Below are 16,076 nucleotides of genomic sequence, written 5' to 3'. Positions count from 1 at the left end.
ACCAGCCTTCAGGATGGGAATCCTTTTAAAACTAGAGGATATATCTGTCTGGATGAACCCAGCCCAGAGGGAAACTGATCCTAGACCAGCCTTCAGGATGGGAATCCTTTTAAAACTAGAGGATTTATAGCTGTCTGGATGAACCCAGCCCAGAGGGAACGGCCGTGTTTGAGAGCATCAACACTGATGTATCATGGGTAAATTATGACTGCTGTACACATAATATGGAGCAGATATATACACACGATGCAAGGCGATCAGTCAGTTGACTCACCTTTAAAGTCGGCCGCCATGCCGAACAGGGACCAGAACCCAATGTTAACACAGTATGGACCCAACAGAACAGGGTTTCCTGACCCTCTGCCCAGGGACCAGAACCCAATGTTAATCAACAGTATGGACCCATCAGAACAGGGTTTCCTGACCCTCTGCCCAGGGACCAGAACCCAATGTTAACCAACAGTATGGACCCATCAGAACAGGGTTTCCTGACCCTCTGCCCAGGGACCAGAACCCAATGTTAACCAACAGTATGGACCCATCAGAACAGGGTTTCCTGACCCTCTGCCCAGGGACCAGAACCCAATGTTAACCAACAGTATGGACCCATCAGAACAGGGTTTCCTGACCCTCTGCCCAGGGACCAGAACCCAATGTTAACCAACAGTATGGACCCATCAGAACAGGGTTTCCTGACCCTCTGCCCAGGGACCAGAACCCAATGTTAACCAACAGTATGGACCCATCAGAACAGGGTTTCCTGACCCTCTTCCCAGGGACCAGCAGACATGTCACACATTTGTTGTTACCCCACACTGGCCCACCGGATCCAAATGAGCCACAGGCTTGATAAGTGGACCAATGGAATCATGTGTTCTGGTTCAGGGCAACAGCTACGCGAGACGTCTGGTGCCCCCCCCCCGAGCAGAGACGGGGGAGGGAGGGGAGGTACTGTATCAGAGTGAACGCAGACTGCACAGAGGACGGTTGTATTTCGGCCAATAGGCCCGTTTATTTCACAACATAGTGTCAATGAGTCCTTTACAGTTGTGTGAGAGAGCAAGGTGGGAGCTTAATGTAGCTGGACATCTGATGGAAGTCACCTCGCACACAGCAGCCTAGCCAGCATGGTTCCATCCACGGTGGTGGTGGGGGGCGGGGGGGGGACGGTCCTGCCCGACGACCGTCTGTTTAGAAACAGGGCCTGGCGTCTCCCCCCGGGAGGTCAGATGTGGGGGACGAAGAGAAGGTTGGGGCCACAAAAAAACTTGGGATTAAAAGAAAGACAAGTCTGTTCCAGGTGTTGGGAGGGATACAGGCAGGGTCAGTCTGTCCATGATCGGGGGCGGCGGTCGCTACGGTAACAAGCAGGCAGGGCAGGGTCAGTCTGTCCATGATCAGGGGCGGTGGTAGCTATGGTAACAAGCAGACACGCTCCCTCCGGTCCAGGCACTTCTGTTAGACGTCCGGATGGTTTACTGCAGAGAGGAAACAGAGGAGAGACTATTACCCACGTGGAGATGGACAGAGAGGAGAGACTATTACCCACGTGGAGATGGACAGAGGAGAGACTATTACCCACGTGGAGATGGACAGAGGAGAGACTATTACCCACGTGGAGATGGAGAGACTATTACCCACGTGGAGATGGAGAGACTATTACCCACGTGGAGATGGAGAGACTATTACCCACGCAGAGATGGACAGAGGAGAGACTATTACCCACGCAGAGATGGACAGAGGAGAGACTATTACCCACGTGGAGATGGACAGAGACAGAGGAGAGACTACTACCCACGTGGAGATGGACAGAGGAGAGACTATTACCCACGTGGAGATGGACAGAGACAGAGGAGAGACTACTACCCACGTGGAGATGGACAGAGACAGGAGAGACTACTACCCACGTGGAGATGGACAGAGGAGACTATTACCCACGTGGAGATGGACAGAGGAGAGACTATTACCCACGTGGAGGGGATAGCGGAGACAGGAGAGACTACTACCCACGTGGAGATGGATAGAGGTATTAGGTGTGTCTGATTGGTCAAAAGTAGTCAACTAGAAAGTGAATAGGGGTGCCATTTGGGACAACACACTAATCAACGGTGCCTCTGTCTGGGCAGTACCACCTCTGGTAAACACCTCATCATGTATTCCTCTTCTCTATCCGTACAGCCACTCGGTCAGGCAGTCGGGGAAAGTCAAGGGAATATTTCATTTAGCATCCAATTGCAAACCCAGAAGTCACAGTGGAGAACTTCAGGTCTATCAGATGAATGCATGGGCTTAGTATTCAGAGTGTGGTGTGCCTAAATAGCACCCTATATAGTACACTACTTTAGACCAGAGCCCTATAGAACCCTATTCCCTATATAGTGCACTACTTTAGACCACTGGTGTGCCATATGGGACAATGTGATTAAAAAACACCGATCGTTGCAGATAGAATGACCAGAACAGAAACCGATCCCCGGGTTCTACGCGCCAGACCGATCCCCGGGTTCTACGCGCCAGGCCGATCCCCGGGTTCTACGCGCCAGGCCGATCCCCGGGTTCTACGCGCCAGGCCGATCCCCTACAACCCATTTCTATCTGAACTATGTAACGTCACATATCTCCATTAAAACACTCTGGCTCGGCCTGCCTAGTGACTGGGAGTTATGACAACAGGCCGACACCCACAGAAACAGGGGGGGGGGGGGGGGGGGTCACAGGGAGTTGAATGTTGCCTTTACACTGAGCTTTAAGGGAGGGGGTCACAGGTGGTTGAACAGTCCTCCGTCCCCTACAGAGAACCAGACAGTCCTCCGTCCCCTACAGAGAACCAGACAGTCCTCCGTCCCCTACAGAGAACCAGACAGTCCTCCGTCCCCCACAGAGAACCAGACAGTCCTCCGTCCCCCACAGAGAACCAGACAGTCCTCCGTCCCCCACAGAGAACCAGACAGTCCTCCGTCCCCCACAGAGAACCAGACAGTCCTCCGTCCCCCACAGAGAACCAGACAGTCCTCCGTCCCCCACAGAGAACCAGACAGTCCTCCGTCGTCGCGGTAACTTACGTATTTCTCGATCTCGATGCCGTCTTTGAAGAAAACGAAGAAGGGCGTGACCCCGTCCTCGCGGTAGTCTAGCAGGCCGATGGCGCCGTCACAGTTCATGGACTCACCGGTGAAGAACTGAAGAAGAGGAGCAGGTCACGTGATCAACAGGAAGCACAAGGAGACACTGTTCAGTCATCGTTTCATACAACGAGGAGAGGCCTTCTTTTGGAACAAACCACACCTCCACACACACGCACGCACGTACACACACGATACAAACGCCAAAGTTTAAGCCAGCGACTTGACAACGTACTCTGGTAAAATACAGATGTTAGGGTCATAGGTCACAGCCTCTAAAAGGTGTCCTGAGATCATCACTGTTTCATAGGTCACAGCCTCTAAAAGGTGTCCTGAGATCATCACTGTACATTCCAGCGGCCATTTTAACCAGCCCCCATTCACCCAATATAAAACAGCATGTCCATTTCCACACAGCACCGGCCGTTGGGTACATCCCAAATGGCCCTCCCATTTTCCCTATATAGTGCACTAAATATGGACATTGGAAAGGGAAAAAGGGGGGGCCATTTGGGACCCGGACATGCGGTAGGGGGGGGGGGGGGGGAATTCTCACCTGGTATTTATCGAGGTTCCCCAGGATCATCTTAACAGCTGCTGGGGCGCCTGCCATGAAGGCCTGTACCCTCTTAGAACCCTGCTCCTCCAGCTTGGCCTTGACTCTGGGGGTAGGGGGGGACTGTGTTACATTCACAACATTCCCAGGCTGCCTGATACTCCCAGAAGACAGAACCCTGCTTGTGCACTTGATCGACTCCCTGTGGTTTAACAGGTATTTAGACTGGACTGAACCATGTCGACTCCCTGTGGTTTAACAGGTATTTAGACTGGACTGAACCATGTCGACTCCCTGTGGATCAACAGGTATTTAGACTGGACTGAACCATGTCGACTCCCCGTGGTTCAACAGGTATTTAGACTGGACTGAACCATGTCGACTCCCCGTGGTTTAACAGGTATTTACACCCCTTTAGACTGGACCGAACCATGTTGACTCCCCGCGGTTTTACAGCTATTTACACCCATTTGAGACGCATAATGGAACAATCCGATGAGTCATAGCAGGCCGTGCAGAAAGTCCAGGGACAATATGATGTCATGTGTGTATCAGTTACCAAAACCCCTGGGTGTCACCAGAGAGAAGTTGCCCAGGCTTGTCAACATGCATTTTAAATCGACAGTTGAGTCTGATTTTCCGTTTAAATATCACTCTCGTCCTGTTACTGGTGTTGGGCCAGTAAGTGAAAGATTGCTGGATCGAATCCAAGAGTTGACAAGGTAAAAAAAAAACGTTAAATGTCATTCTGCCCCTGAACAAGGCAGTTAAACCCACAGTTCCCCGATAGGCCGTAGTTGTAAATAAGAAATGTTAATTTAATAAAAAAAAAAATGTTAGATGAGATGCCAGAGACACTTACGCCTTCATGTAGCCCTTGATGTAGCTCTGGTAAGCCTTCTTGTTGTAGGCCGAGGTCTCCTGCAGTTTGCTGTTGAGCACAATGTCGACTCCACTGACTGTGGAGGCTTCACTACCCTCATCGCCGCCCTCTGCAGAGGCGTTGGCACCGATTAACGCACCGTCGACGTCCTCCGATCTGGAAGTGAGCTGGAACAGAGGGGAGATCCTGGTTTTAGGCTAGCAGGCTAAACGGTACACCGGTATCAACACGTCACCGTAGTTAACTAGCAGATCCAGTCTACCAAAGCAGAAATTATGTTATCATAACCCTCCTGTATTTTGTAGTGAGTGAAATAAATGGAATAGCTAGACAAGTATGCTAAAAGCTAAGGAAGATTACCGTTTTTCAATACAGTTCAGTAACTTAGTGGACGTGATTAACGTACCTTTCCCTGTACCTCGTACAGCATACCGTCGCAGACCTCCGTGATTTTGTAGACCTCGGTGAATAGCTCATCTCCTGAAATACATCATTATTAACCAACGCATACCCAAAACGTGGGAGTTGAAACGGTAGATAGCCTACTAGTTGACACAATAGTTAACTAAAAATCAGCTTTTTACGATAAAAAAAGAGGGCATTTAGTACAACTTGTTACCTAGTTAGCCAAACGCCGGTAGGCCTTGCTAACTAGCCGGGAAATGCTAACTCTCCGGTAAGCCTAAACACAGTCTATCGGTTTACTCCGTTATACAGTACATTTAAAATGTACGAATTGGACCGATCACGGTACAGAATACCATGGAGGAACTACGACTAAGTCTGTTATTTTGAAAGTAATTTCCACATCGTTGGCACAATGGCCAGTAGACTTCCGGTAGGCCCCAAAAAAACACACTGCAAAGCAGACCAACACAAAAATATATATTTATACAAGAAATAATAACAGAATATTGATAATATAAACGTTAGATTACCGGTGATGATATCCTTGTAGATGATCATTTTTGTTGGATTGTAAAAAGTGCCGTTCCACGGGAAGATGTTTTTGGATCCCTACCCGTCTCAGGACTCGTAAGGAGAAAAAGGACAGAAAACAGCGGTTCCCCAACTTAGATAGCGGCGGGCGCTGCTGACGTCACCGCCGGTCCCCGGCGCCCCCTTGAGGACACGTCGCAGGGTGCCGCTTCTCCGGGTGCGTTCTCCAGCCTGCACTTTTAAAAAAATGTAGTCTTATTATATATATATTTGTTTACTATATATATATATATTTGGTCCATTCAACAACAGAGCGATACGAATCTTGTTTCAGCAGGATGTTGTATCTATACCTTATGTCATGCCTTATTGGAATGGATTTATTGATAATATCTGTTGGAAAAAAGTTTGGATGTTGCCACACACATACCTACTTGTTAACAAAATTAAGGAAGTTTCCTTTAAAATTATTCATAAATATTATCTTGCCAACCACTATATGAAGAAGTTGAAGGAAAACATCAACTCAAACTGCTCCTTTTGTAATGACCACCCAGAAACAGTGTTGCATCTTTTTGGGGCATTGTATTCATCAGGAGATTTATAATTGAACACATTTATGAAGATTTTACACTGTTGTGGAGAGATGTCCTGCTTGGATTCTTTACATACGATCGAAATAAGCTGAAACATTTTTTATGGAAGTAATTTCATTATTCTTTTGGCCAAATTTTCATATAAATTTACAAACCAAAAAACCTGTGTTCATCTATCTTGAAAATGGTCTCCAAAACACGAATGAGATTTCATGAATTGAGTAACACCTTACGATCCTTTATAATCTATTGGGAAGTTATATGTTTATAGGATCTTTGTATTATATTCCCTTCCCTTCTATATCAAATTTAAACGTTTCTTTTTTAACTCGGCATACGTCATTACGATCCTTTATAATCTATTGGGAAGTTATATGTTTATAGGATCTTTGTATTATATTCCCTTCCCTTCTATATCAAATTTAAACGTTTCTTTTTTAACTCGGCATACGTCATTACGATCCTTTATAATCTATTGGGAAGTTATATGTTTATAGGATCTTTGTATTATATTCCCTTCCCTTCTATATCAAATTTAAACGTTTATTTTTTAACTCGGCAAGTCAGATAAGAACAAACTCGTATTTACAATGACTGCAGAACCTGGACGACGCTGGGCCAGTTGTACTCCGTCCTATGGGACTCTCAATCACGGCCAGATGTGATGCAGCCGGGATTCGAACCAGGTACTGCAGTGACCCTTTTTGCACTGAACTGCAGGGTTTTAGACCACTGCGCCATTCAGGAGCACTGAAAAAGAATCTACCGCGAATATAATATTTCTATCAAACCACTTAAGAATCGTTTTTAACAACAATATCTTTGTTTTTTCCACAGAAGTGTTTTTTAATAGGGGAGAAGTTATGGACATAACATCGTTTCCAAGCTAAAAGGTTTGTTAGTGAAATTTGGACAGTTTGATGGGTCATTTTGCTGGAGAATTAGTTGCACTTCCACAAAAATGTCGTAAAAAATATACGACAAGGAATGACGTCCCATAAAGATTCAGAGCTAAGCATCTTTTTTAAAATTTTTAAATCCACTTTACGTTAAAGATGTTGTTGACATCAATGAAATCTAGTACATCAAACCCACCATCAGCTCTTTGGTTTGCTATTACAGACTTCTGAAGTTTGTGATGTTTATTTCCCCATATAAACTCGAGGAAAGGGTTGTTGATATCCTCTGGTTTGATCAGTAACAGATAGGGATAAAGTAGGGTAGACAAAACCCGTGACAGACCCTCTGCTTTGGACAATAAAACCCGTGACAGACCCCCTGCTTTGGACAATAAAACCCGTGACAGACCCTCTGCTTTGGACAATAAAACCTGTGACAGACCCTCTGCTTTGGACAATAAAACCCGTGACAGACCCTCTGCTTTGGACAATAAAACCCGTGACAGACCCCCTGCTTTGGACAATAAAACCCGTGACAGACCCTCTGCTTTGGACAATAAAACCCGTGACAGACCCTCTGCTTTGGACAATAAAACCCGTGACAGACCCCCTGCTTTGGACAATAAAACCCGTGACAGACCCTCTGCTTTGGACAATAAAACCCGTGACAGACCCTCTGCTTTGGACAATAAAACCCGTGACAGACCCCCTGCTTTGGACAATAAAACCCGTTCCAATAATAGAGAGCAAGTTATTAAAGAGTGATTTAGTTTTCTTTCATCTCTGAGAGAAATTGAGATGTTGACGGACAATATGGTTTTTCACCCCTAAATATTTCACATGATCTTTCACTGGAATATTCTCAACAAATTGGTTTATTTGAGTTACAATATTTCACATTTATTCAAGTTAATTATTATAAACCAGGCATTTTTATACTTGTTTTGCAGCTCAGTAAGTTTATCAGCAAAAAAAAACACACAAAAAGAAGTCTTATTTGAGGTGTGAGAATTGTGTCCCTTAAACACATTTGAATATAATAAAACAAGCATGATGTAGTTTGGAGATCAATATAACTAATCTCCCATCGTTGGACGCAGAACACGCTGAAATATCACTTCGAAAACTTACCAAGAAATATCATAATACCAGCTGAGTGGTGAAACCCGTGACCATAATAAACAGTATTTCCCCATTGTGATTTCCCAAAACTAGAATCTGAATCGCGAGTCTCCCGGAGTGGAAACAATTCGGCATTAGTTTGTTAACAGAATGTTTAAAAAAGTGCTTTTGAAGATACAATCTTTAGTGTATTGACTTAAGACATTTGGATTATAAACAATAAGGAAACAATTACAGCTAGTGAATAACTGGTTAACTAGTTGAACTAGTAAGCTAGGTATTGAATAACTGGTTAACTAGTTGAACTAGTAAGCTAGGTATTGAATAACTGGTTAACTAGTTGAACTAGTAAGATAGGTAGTGAATAACTGGTTAACTAGTTGAACTAGTAAGCTAGGTAGTGAATAACTGGTTAACTAGTTGAACTAGTAAGCTAGGTAGTGAATAACTGGTTAACTAGTTGAACTAGGTAGTGAATAACTGGTTAACTAGTTGAACTAGTAAGCTAGGTAGTGAATAACTGGTTAACTAGTTGAACTAGTAAGCTAGGTAGTGAATAACTGGTTAACTAGTTTAACTAGTAAGCTAGGTAGTGAATAACTGGTTAACTCGTTTAACTAGTAAGATAGGTAGTGAATAACTGGTTAACTAGTTGAACTAGTAAGATAGGTAGTGAATAACTGGTTAACTAGTTTAACTAGTAAGATAGGTAGTGAATAACTGGTTAACTAGTTGAACTAGTAAGCTAGGTAGTGAATAACTGGTTAACTAGTTGAACTAGGTAGTGAATAACTGGTTAACTAGTTGAACTAGTAAGCTAGGTAGTGAATAACTGGTTAACTAGTTGAACTAGGTAGTGAATAACTGGTTAACTAGTTGAACTAGTAAGCTAGGTAGTGAATAACTGGTTAACTAGTTGAACTAGGTAGTGAATAACTGGTTAACTAGTTGAACTAGTAAGATAGGTAGTGAATAACTGGTTAACTAGTTGAACTAGTAAGATAGGTAGTGAATAACTGGTTAACTAGTTGAACTAGTAAGATAGGTAGTGAATAACTGGTTAACTAGTTGAACTAGTAAGATAGGTAGTGAATAACTGGTTAACTAGTTGAACTAGTAAGATAGGTAGTGAATAACTGGTTAACTAGTTGAACTAGTAAGATAGGTAGTGAATAACTGGTTAACTAGTTTAACTAGGTAGTGAATAACTGGTTAACTAGTTGAACTAGTAAGATAGGTAGTGCATAACTGGTTAACTAGTTGAACTAGTAAGATAGGTAGTGAATAACTGGTTAACTAGTTTAACTAGTAAGCTAGGTAGTGAATAACTGGTTAACTCGTTTAACTAGTAAGATAGGTAGTGAATAACTGGTTAACTAGTTGAACTAGTAAGATAGGTAGTGAATAACTGGTTAACTAGTTTAACTAGTAAGATAGGTAGTGAATAACTGGTTAACTAGTTGAACTAGTAAGCTAGGTAGTGAATAACTGGTTAACTAGTTGAACTAGGTAGTGAATAACTGGTTAACTAGTTGAACTAGTAAGCTAGGTAGTGAATAACTGGTTAACTAGTTGAACTAGGTAGTGAATAACTGGTTAACTAGTTGAACTAGTAAGCTAGGTAGTGAATAACTGGTTAACTAGTTGAACTAGGTAGTGAATAACTGGTTAACTAGTTGAACTAGTAAGATAGGTAGTGAATAACTGGTTAACTAGTTGAACTAGTAAGATAGGTAGTGAATAACTGGTTAACTAGTTGAACTAGTAAGATAGGTAGTGAATAACTGGTTAACTAGTTGAACTAGTAAGATAGGTAGTGAATAACTGGTTAACTAGTTGAACTAGTAAGATAGGTAGTGAATAACTGGTTAACTAGTTTAACTAGTAAGCTAGGTAGTGAATAACTGGTTAACTAGTTGAACTAGGTAGTGAATAACTGGTTAACTAGTTGAACTAGTAAGATAGGTAGTGAATAACTGGTTAACTAGTTGAACTAGTAAGATAGGTAGTGAATAACTGGTTAACTAGTTTAACTAGTAAGCTAGGTAGTGAATAACTGGTTAACTAGTTGAAATAGGTAGTGAATAACTGGTTAACTAGTTGAACTAGTAATATAGGTAGTGAATAACTGGTTAACTAGTTGAACTAGGTAGTGAATAACTGGTTAACTAGTTGAACTAGTAAGATAGGTAGTGAATAACTGGTTAACTAGTTGAACTAGGTAGTGAATAACTGGTTAACTAGTTGAACTAGTAAGATAGGTAGTGAATAACTGGTGAACTAGTTGAACTAGGTAGTGAATAACTGGTTAACTAGTTGAACTAGTAAGATAGGTAGTGAATAACTGGTTAACTAGTTTAACTAGTAAGATAGGTAGTGAATAACAGGTTAACTAGTAAGCTAGGTAGTGAATAACTGGTTAACTAGTTTAACTAGTAAGCTAGGTAGTGAATAACTGGTTAACTAGTTGAACTAGTAAGCTAGGTAGTGAATAACTGGTTAACTAGTTTAACTAGTAAGATAGGTAGTGAATAACTGGTTAACTAGTTGAACTAGTAAGCTAGGTAGTGAATAACTGGTTAACTAGTTGAACTAGTAAGCTAGGTAGTGAATAACTGGTTAACTAGTTGAACTAGTAAGCTAGGTAGTGAATAACTGGTTAACTAGTTGAACTAGTAAGCTAGGTAGTGAATAACTGGTTAACTAGTTGAACTAGTAAGCTAGGTAGTGAATAACTGGTTAACTAGTTGAACTAGTAAGATATGTAGTGAATAACTGGTTAACTAGTTGAACTAGTAAGCTAGGTAGTGAATAACTGGTTAACTAGTTGAACTTGTAAGCTAGGTAGTGAATAACTGGTTAACTAGTTGAACTAGTAAGCTAGGTAGCTGGTAAGAAAACCCTGAGCCTAGAGAAACACCTGGACAACCTGAAATAGAGGAAGTTGTGATCGATATGATAAACCAGTTTTCACATTTCACAAACCTGGTCGATATATAAACGGGGTAAATGTAAAAATTACAATCGACTTTATGACTCGAGATTAATTAATCTAACTCAGTGTTTTGGGTCACGCCCTGATCTGTTTCACCTGTCCTTGTGATTGTCTCCACCCCCTCCAGGTGTTGCTTATTTATCCCAGTGTATTTATCCCTGTGTTTCCTGTCTCTCTGTACCAGTGTAATTATCCCTGTGTTTCCTGTCTCTCTGTACCAGTGTATTTATCCCTGTGTTTCCTGTCTCTCTGTGCCAGTGTATATATCCCTGTGTTTCCTGTCTCTCTGTACCAGTGTATTTATCCCTGTGTTTCCTGTCTCTCTGTCCCAGTGTATTTATCCCTGTGTTTCCTGTCTCTCTGTCCCAGTGTATTTATCCCTGTGTTTCCTGTCTCTCTGTACCAGTGTATTTATCCCTGTGTTTCCTGTCTCTCTGTACCAGTGTATTTATCCCTGTGTTTCCTGTCTCTCTGTGCCAGTGTATTTATCCCTGTGTTTCCTGTCTCTCTGTCCCAGTGTATTTATCCCTGTGTTTCCTGTCTCTCTGTCCCAGTGTATTTATCCCTGTGTTTCCTGTCTCTCTGTGCCAGTGTATTTATCCCTGTGTTTCCTGTCTCTCTGTACCAGTGTATTTATCCCTGTGTTTCCTGTCTCTCTGTACCAGTGTATTTATCCCTGTGTTTCCTGTCTCTCTGTACCAGTGTATTTATCCCTGTGTTTCCTGTCTCTCTGTACCAGTGTATTTATCCCTGTGTTTCCTGTCTCTCTGTGCCAGTGTATTTATCCCTGTGTTTCCTGTCTCTCTGTACCAGTGTATTTATCTCTGTGTTTCCTGTCTCTCTGTGCCAGTGTATTTATCCCTGTGTTTCCTGTCTCTCTGTACCAGTGTATTTATCCCTGTGTTTCCTGTCTCTCTGTGTATTTCCTGCCCATGTAGCCGTGTGATCACCGGGTTTCCTGTCCATGTAGCCTGGTGATCACCGGGTTTCCTGTCCATGTAGCCGTGTGATCACCGGGTTTCCTGCCCATGTAGCCGTGTGATCACCGGGTTTCCTGTCCATGTAGCCGTGTGATCACCGGGTTTCCTGTCCATGTAGCCATGTGATCACCGGGTTTCCTGCCCATGTAGCCGTGTGATCACCGGGTTTACTGTCCATGTAGCCGTGTGATCACCGGGTTTCCTGCCCATGTAGCCGTGTGATCACCGGGTTTCCCCCTTCTGTTATTGTCCGTTTTAAACCCCCCCACAAAAAGTATTAAAATCCTTGAGTATTGATCGTAATCTGACACCAAATTGACCCCCCCCCCCACCCCCCCACCGGGGAACCAAATAAACAATCTGTATGGCTGAGTGGGACGAGGCAAAGGGAATATCAAATCAGTCTGACAACACAGCAGACTGGCAGGAGGAGGCTTGTTCATTGAGGTAGATGGCTTGTTCATTGAGGCAGATGGCTTGTTCATTGAGGCAGATGGCTTGTTCATTGAGGCAGATGGCTTGTTCATTGAGGCAGATGGCTTGTTCATTGAGGAAGATGGCTTGTTCATTGAGGAAGATGGCTTGTTCATTGAGGTAGATGGCTTGTTCATTGAGGCAGATGGCTTGTTCATTGAGGCAGATGGCTTGTTCATTGAGGTAGATGGCTTGTTCATTGAGGTAGATGGCTTGTTCATTGAAGTATATCGCTGACGACTCAAATAAATAACTGACAACCTTAACATAGAGCTCCAGTCAGTTTTAGAATGGGTAACTAGCAATAGGCTGGTGCCAGATATATATATGTATATATATATATATATATTTAAACTATAAGCATACATTTTGGGACAAATCCCTCGCTCAACACCAAACCTCATTTAGGTCTATTATTGAATAATGTGGCTATTGAGCAAGTTGAGGAGACTAAACTGCTGGGTGTTACCGTAGATACCAAGCTGTCATGGCTAAAACATATAGATTCAATGGTTGGTAAAATGGGAAGAGGTCTGTCCATGTTAGGCCGTTGCTCTGTCTTCTTGACATCTCATTCCACCAGACAGGTCCTACAGGCCCTAGTTTTGTCACACCTGGACATAGGTGAATTGCAGTTGGTCCGGAACAAAGCAGCACGTGTCACACTTAGATGTACATGGAAGGCAAGTGTCAGTAACAGGCATGTCAGTCTCTCCTGGCTAAAAAAGTGGTGGAGAGATTGACTGCATCACTATTGGTCTTTGTGTGAGGTGTTGATGTGTTGAACTGTCTGTTGAAGCAGTTGGCAACACAGTTCAGATCACTTATCGGTATAACACAAGAGATGCAACCAGAGGTCTCTTCCCAGTCCCCAGGTCCAGAACAGAGGCTGGGAAACACACAGTATTAAATAGAGCCATGACTACATGGAACTCTCTGCCACTCCAAGCAATACAACCAGTTAAAAAAACATAAAATAACACCTTACTGCACAAAGGTGACTGTGAAGAGACACCGCCATTTTGTATATCTTGGTTTGTAATGTGCACTGTACTATGTATAAGACCTATATATTGTGTGTATGTACTGATATGGAGGCTGTGTGTGACATTTTAAATGTCTGTATTTCAGTCCTTGACTAATAATGTTCTGTACTATATATTGTGTCATGTTTCGTGTGGACCCCAGGAGGAGTAGTTCATGCTTTTGCAGCGGCTATTTGGGCATCCTAATAAATACCAAATACGCCAAGTTACAACGAGACATATCAATTCTCGCGATAACTGCCAGCGAGAGTTCCCCGGAAGTAAATATTCTCCATTTATTTGCAATGAGGGAAGGCCTGCACTGCCTGAACATTCAAACTAGTTGAGGGAATAGTTTACAGTAAACAAATTGTCTTCCTCCCCTCCTCTTTGTATTTGCAAGAATTTAAAAAGCAAGAAACACACTCAAGACAATCTAGTTATCTTTTCAACCAAGTCGTTGGTCTTTTTTAGTGTTGAATAGCCATGCAGGTTTAATAAGAGAGAGAAGGCGGTAACTAACAGCTAATGTTAGCTTGATGACTTCTTGCCTTTGGACATACAGTATTTTGTCATTAAGAAACATTACCGAGGGATTATTAACCCTGGCCACCGAGTGGAAGAGAAGTTAACCGGTGTCTGAAAAAATGATTATTGAAAACCTAGATTCATTGAAAACGTGGCTTTTTAAAACCCTCGAACCAATGTAAGTAGCTAACTTAGATGGCTAACGTTTAGCAACATTAGCTTGCCAGCATCAAGATGCAACAACATGACTGAAGACAAGGCTAGTATCATTTGGATGCTAACTTGACTAGCTAGTTTAATGTTTATATCATGTGGCTAGATATTTCAAAACAAACTAGGCAGTTTTATAGTTGAGAAATGGTCTGTTATCTTGTAAACGATTGGTCTTCTTGGTATGGTAAGGATATATATATTCTAGCTAATTTGTTGTTGTTGTTGTATAGCTAGAGTTAGCATGGCTAACGGTGTGTTTGTTGACACTTATCCCCTGTTCTAGTTGTGATGCAGATCCATCTGCCCTCGCTAAATACGTCGTTGCCTTGGTGAAGAAAGACAAAAGTGAGACGGAACTCAAAGCCCTGTGTGTCGACCAGTTGGACGTATTTCTACAGAAAGGTAACGAAACTTATTAAAACATGTTTATAGTTGTGACAACAAGTGGTGGTGGTGACGTTTGTCTTCATCTGCCTCGAAAGTTGAAGAAAATCAGAGGTACTTTTTGACTGACTGTGACTGAATCCTATTCTCTTTTTATAGTGTGTTACTTTGGTCTAAAGTAGTGTACTATATAGGGAATAGGGTTCTGGTCTAAAGTTGTGCACTATATAGGGAATAGGGTTCTGGTCTAAAGTAGTGCACTATATAGGGAATAGGGTTCTATAGGGCCCTGGTCTAAAGTAGTGCACTATATAGGGAATAGGGTTCTATAGGGCCCTGGTCTAAAGTAGTGCACTATATAGGGAATAGGGTTCTATAGGGCCCTGGTCTAAAGTACTGCACTATATATAGGGAATAGGGTTCTATAGGGCCCTGGTCTAAAGTAGTGCACTATATAGGGAATAGGGTTCTGGTCTAAAGTAGTGCACTATATAGGGGATAGGGTTCTATAGGGCCCTGATCAAACGTAGAGCACTATATAGGGAATAGGGATCTATAGGGCTCTGGTCTAAAGTAGTGCACTATATAGGGAATAGGGTTCTATAGGGCCCTGGTCTAAAGTAGTGCACTATATAGGGAATAGGGTTCTATAGGGCCCTGGTCTAAAGTAGTGCACTAAATTGGTAAGAGTGTTCCATTTGGAACTATACACAGTGACTGATACTCATTAGTTACCTAATGTGCAATGTGTCGGTGTCGGCCCCACTATTCATGCCCTTGTCCTCCTCCCCTCATCAACCACCCCTTGTTCTCTATTCCCGTCTTCTCCCAGAGACGCAGACCTTTGTCGATAGACTCTTTGAAGCCGTCAACTCCAAAAGCTACCTACCTCAGCAGGACCATCAGCCAGGTTCCGCTGGCAAAGCGGAGGGACACCTGACCAGGACGGACAAAGACGACCAGAGGAAAGATGAGGTGACTGGTTGAGTCATGTTGAACAGGCATCAACACTTAAAGGGAATGTTTACTTTAACAGTGATGCTACAGGAAACAGCTGTGGTAGAGTTTTAGTGCCTCCACATAATTGGCATGGAAGGTTACACACCACAGTCTGACAGTAGAGATCTATTGTCCAATAGTATTCTTTGTAATCAGGAAGTGGGGTTATTTGTAAACAGGATGAGATCAATGCAGTTCATCTAGTGCTACTTTCAGGATCTTAGTTCAAACTTGTGTTTTCCAGCCAAGTCGCGAGGAGGACCGGGACAAGAAGTTCTCCAGGAGAGTGAACTACAGCCCCCCGTCCAGCTCCCGCTACAGTAGAGACAGCAGGTCAGTGTGAACTACAGTAGAGACAGCA

At 43.0% G+C, this 16,076-nt stretch overlaps 2 protein-coding genes and 1 non-coding gene across 7 annotated transcripts in view; 1 reads left to right on the top strand and 2 right to left on the bottom strand.

Moving 5' to 3' along the window:
* Positions 1-987: 987 nt before the first annotated feature.
* Positions 988-5,685, bottom strand: LOC109886104 (translationally-controlled tumor protein homolog). The gene is made up of 6 exons (XM_031815911.1): positions 5,500-5,685; positions 4,968-5,041; positions 4,541-4,728; positions 3,679-3,784; positions 3,063-3,179; positions 988-1,478 (listed from the first exon to the last, which is right to left on the bottom strand). The coding sequence occupies exons 1-6, from the start codon at positions 5,525-5,527 to the stop codon at positions 1,476-1,478; spliced, it is 516 nt and encodes a 171-aa protein (XP_031671771.1). The 5' UTR covers positions 5,528-5,685; the 3' UTR covers positions 988-1,475.
* On the bottom strand, positions 2,150-2,285 carry LOC116361461 (small nucleolar RNA SNORA31). Its single transcript, XR_004207603.1, has one exon. It is a non-coding gene; the product is annotated as a small nucleolar RNA SNORA31 (small nucleolar RNA).
* Positions 4,210-16,076, top strand: part of LOC109886477 (RNA-binding protein 26) — a 44,462-nt gene continuing 32,595 nt past the window's right edge. For 3 of the 5 annotated variants that reach the window (XM_031815906.1, XM_031815905.1, XM_031815904.1), the window contains exons 1-4: positions 13,885-14,297; positions 14,616-14,734; positions 15,549-15,691; positions 15,960-16,048. In XM_031815906.1, coding sequence (XP_031671766.1) covers positions 14,239-14,297; positions 14,616-14,734; positions 15,549-15,691; positions 15,960-16,048 — 410 coding nt within the window. In that variant the 5' untranslated portion in view covers positions 13,885-14,238. Of the gene's footprint in view, positions 4,401-13,884; positions 14,298-14,615; positions 14,735-15,548; positions 15,692-15,959; positions 16,049-16,076 lie in introns of those variants that run through there. The other 2 variants (XM_031815907.1, XM_031815903.1) reach the window with 2 other exon arrangements.

The sequence above is a fragment of the Oncorhynchus kisutch genome, unplaced genomic scaffold (genome assembly GCF_002021735.2).
Source record: "Oncorhynchus kisutch isolate 150728-3 unplaced genomic scaffold, Okis_V2 scaffold697, whole genome shotgun sequence".
NCBI lineage: Eukaryota > Metazoa > Chordata > Actinopteri > Salmoniformes > Salmonidae > Oncorhynchus > Oncorhynchus kisutch.
Note: the sequence above shows the minus strand (reverse complement) of the source record. Positions and strands in the feature narration are given on the sequence as shown.

Bases quoted from the DNA above. Each gene is read 5' to 3' on its own strand.
- LOC109886104 (XM_031815911.1), bottom strand. From the start codon at position 5,527: ATGATCATCTACAAGGATATCATCACCG. The intron at 4,729-4,967 runs GTACGTTAATCA...CCTCTGTTCCAG, and splicing joins TGTACGAGGTACAGGGAAAG to CTCACTTCCAGATCGGAGGA. The intron at 3,785-4,540 runs GTAAGTGTCTCT...CCCTACCCCCAG, and splicing joins ATCAAGGGCTACATGAAGGC to AGTCAAGGCCAAGCTGGAGG.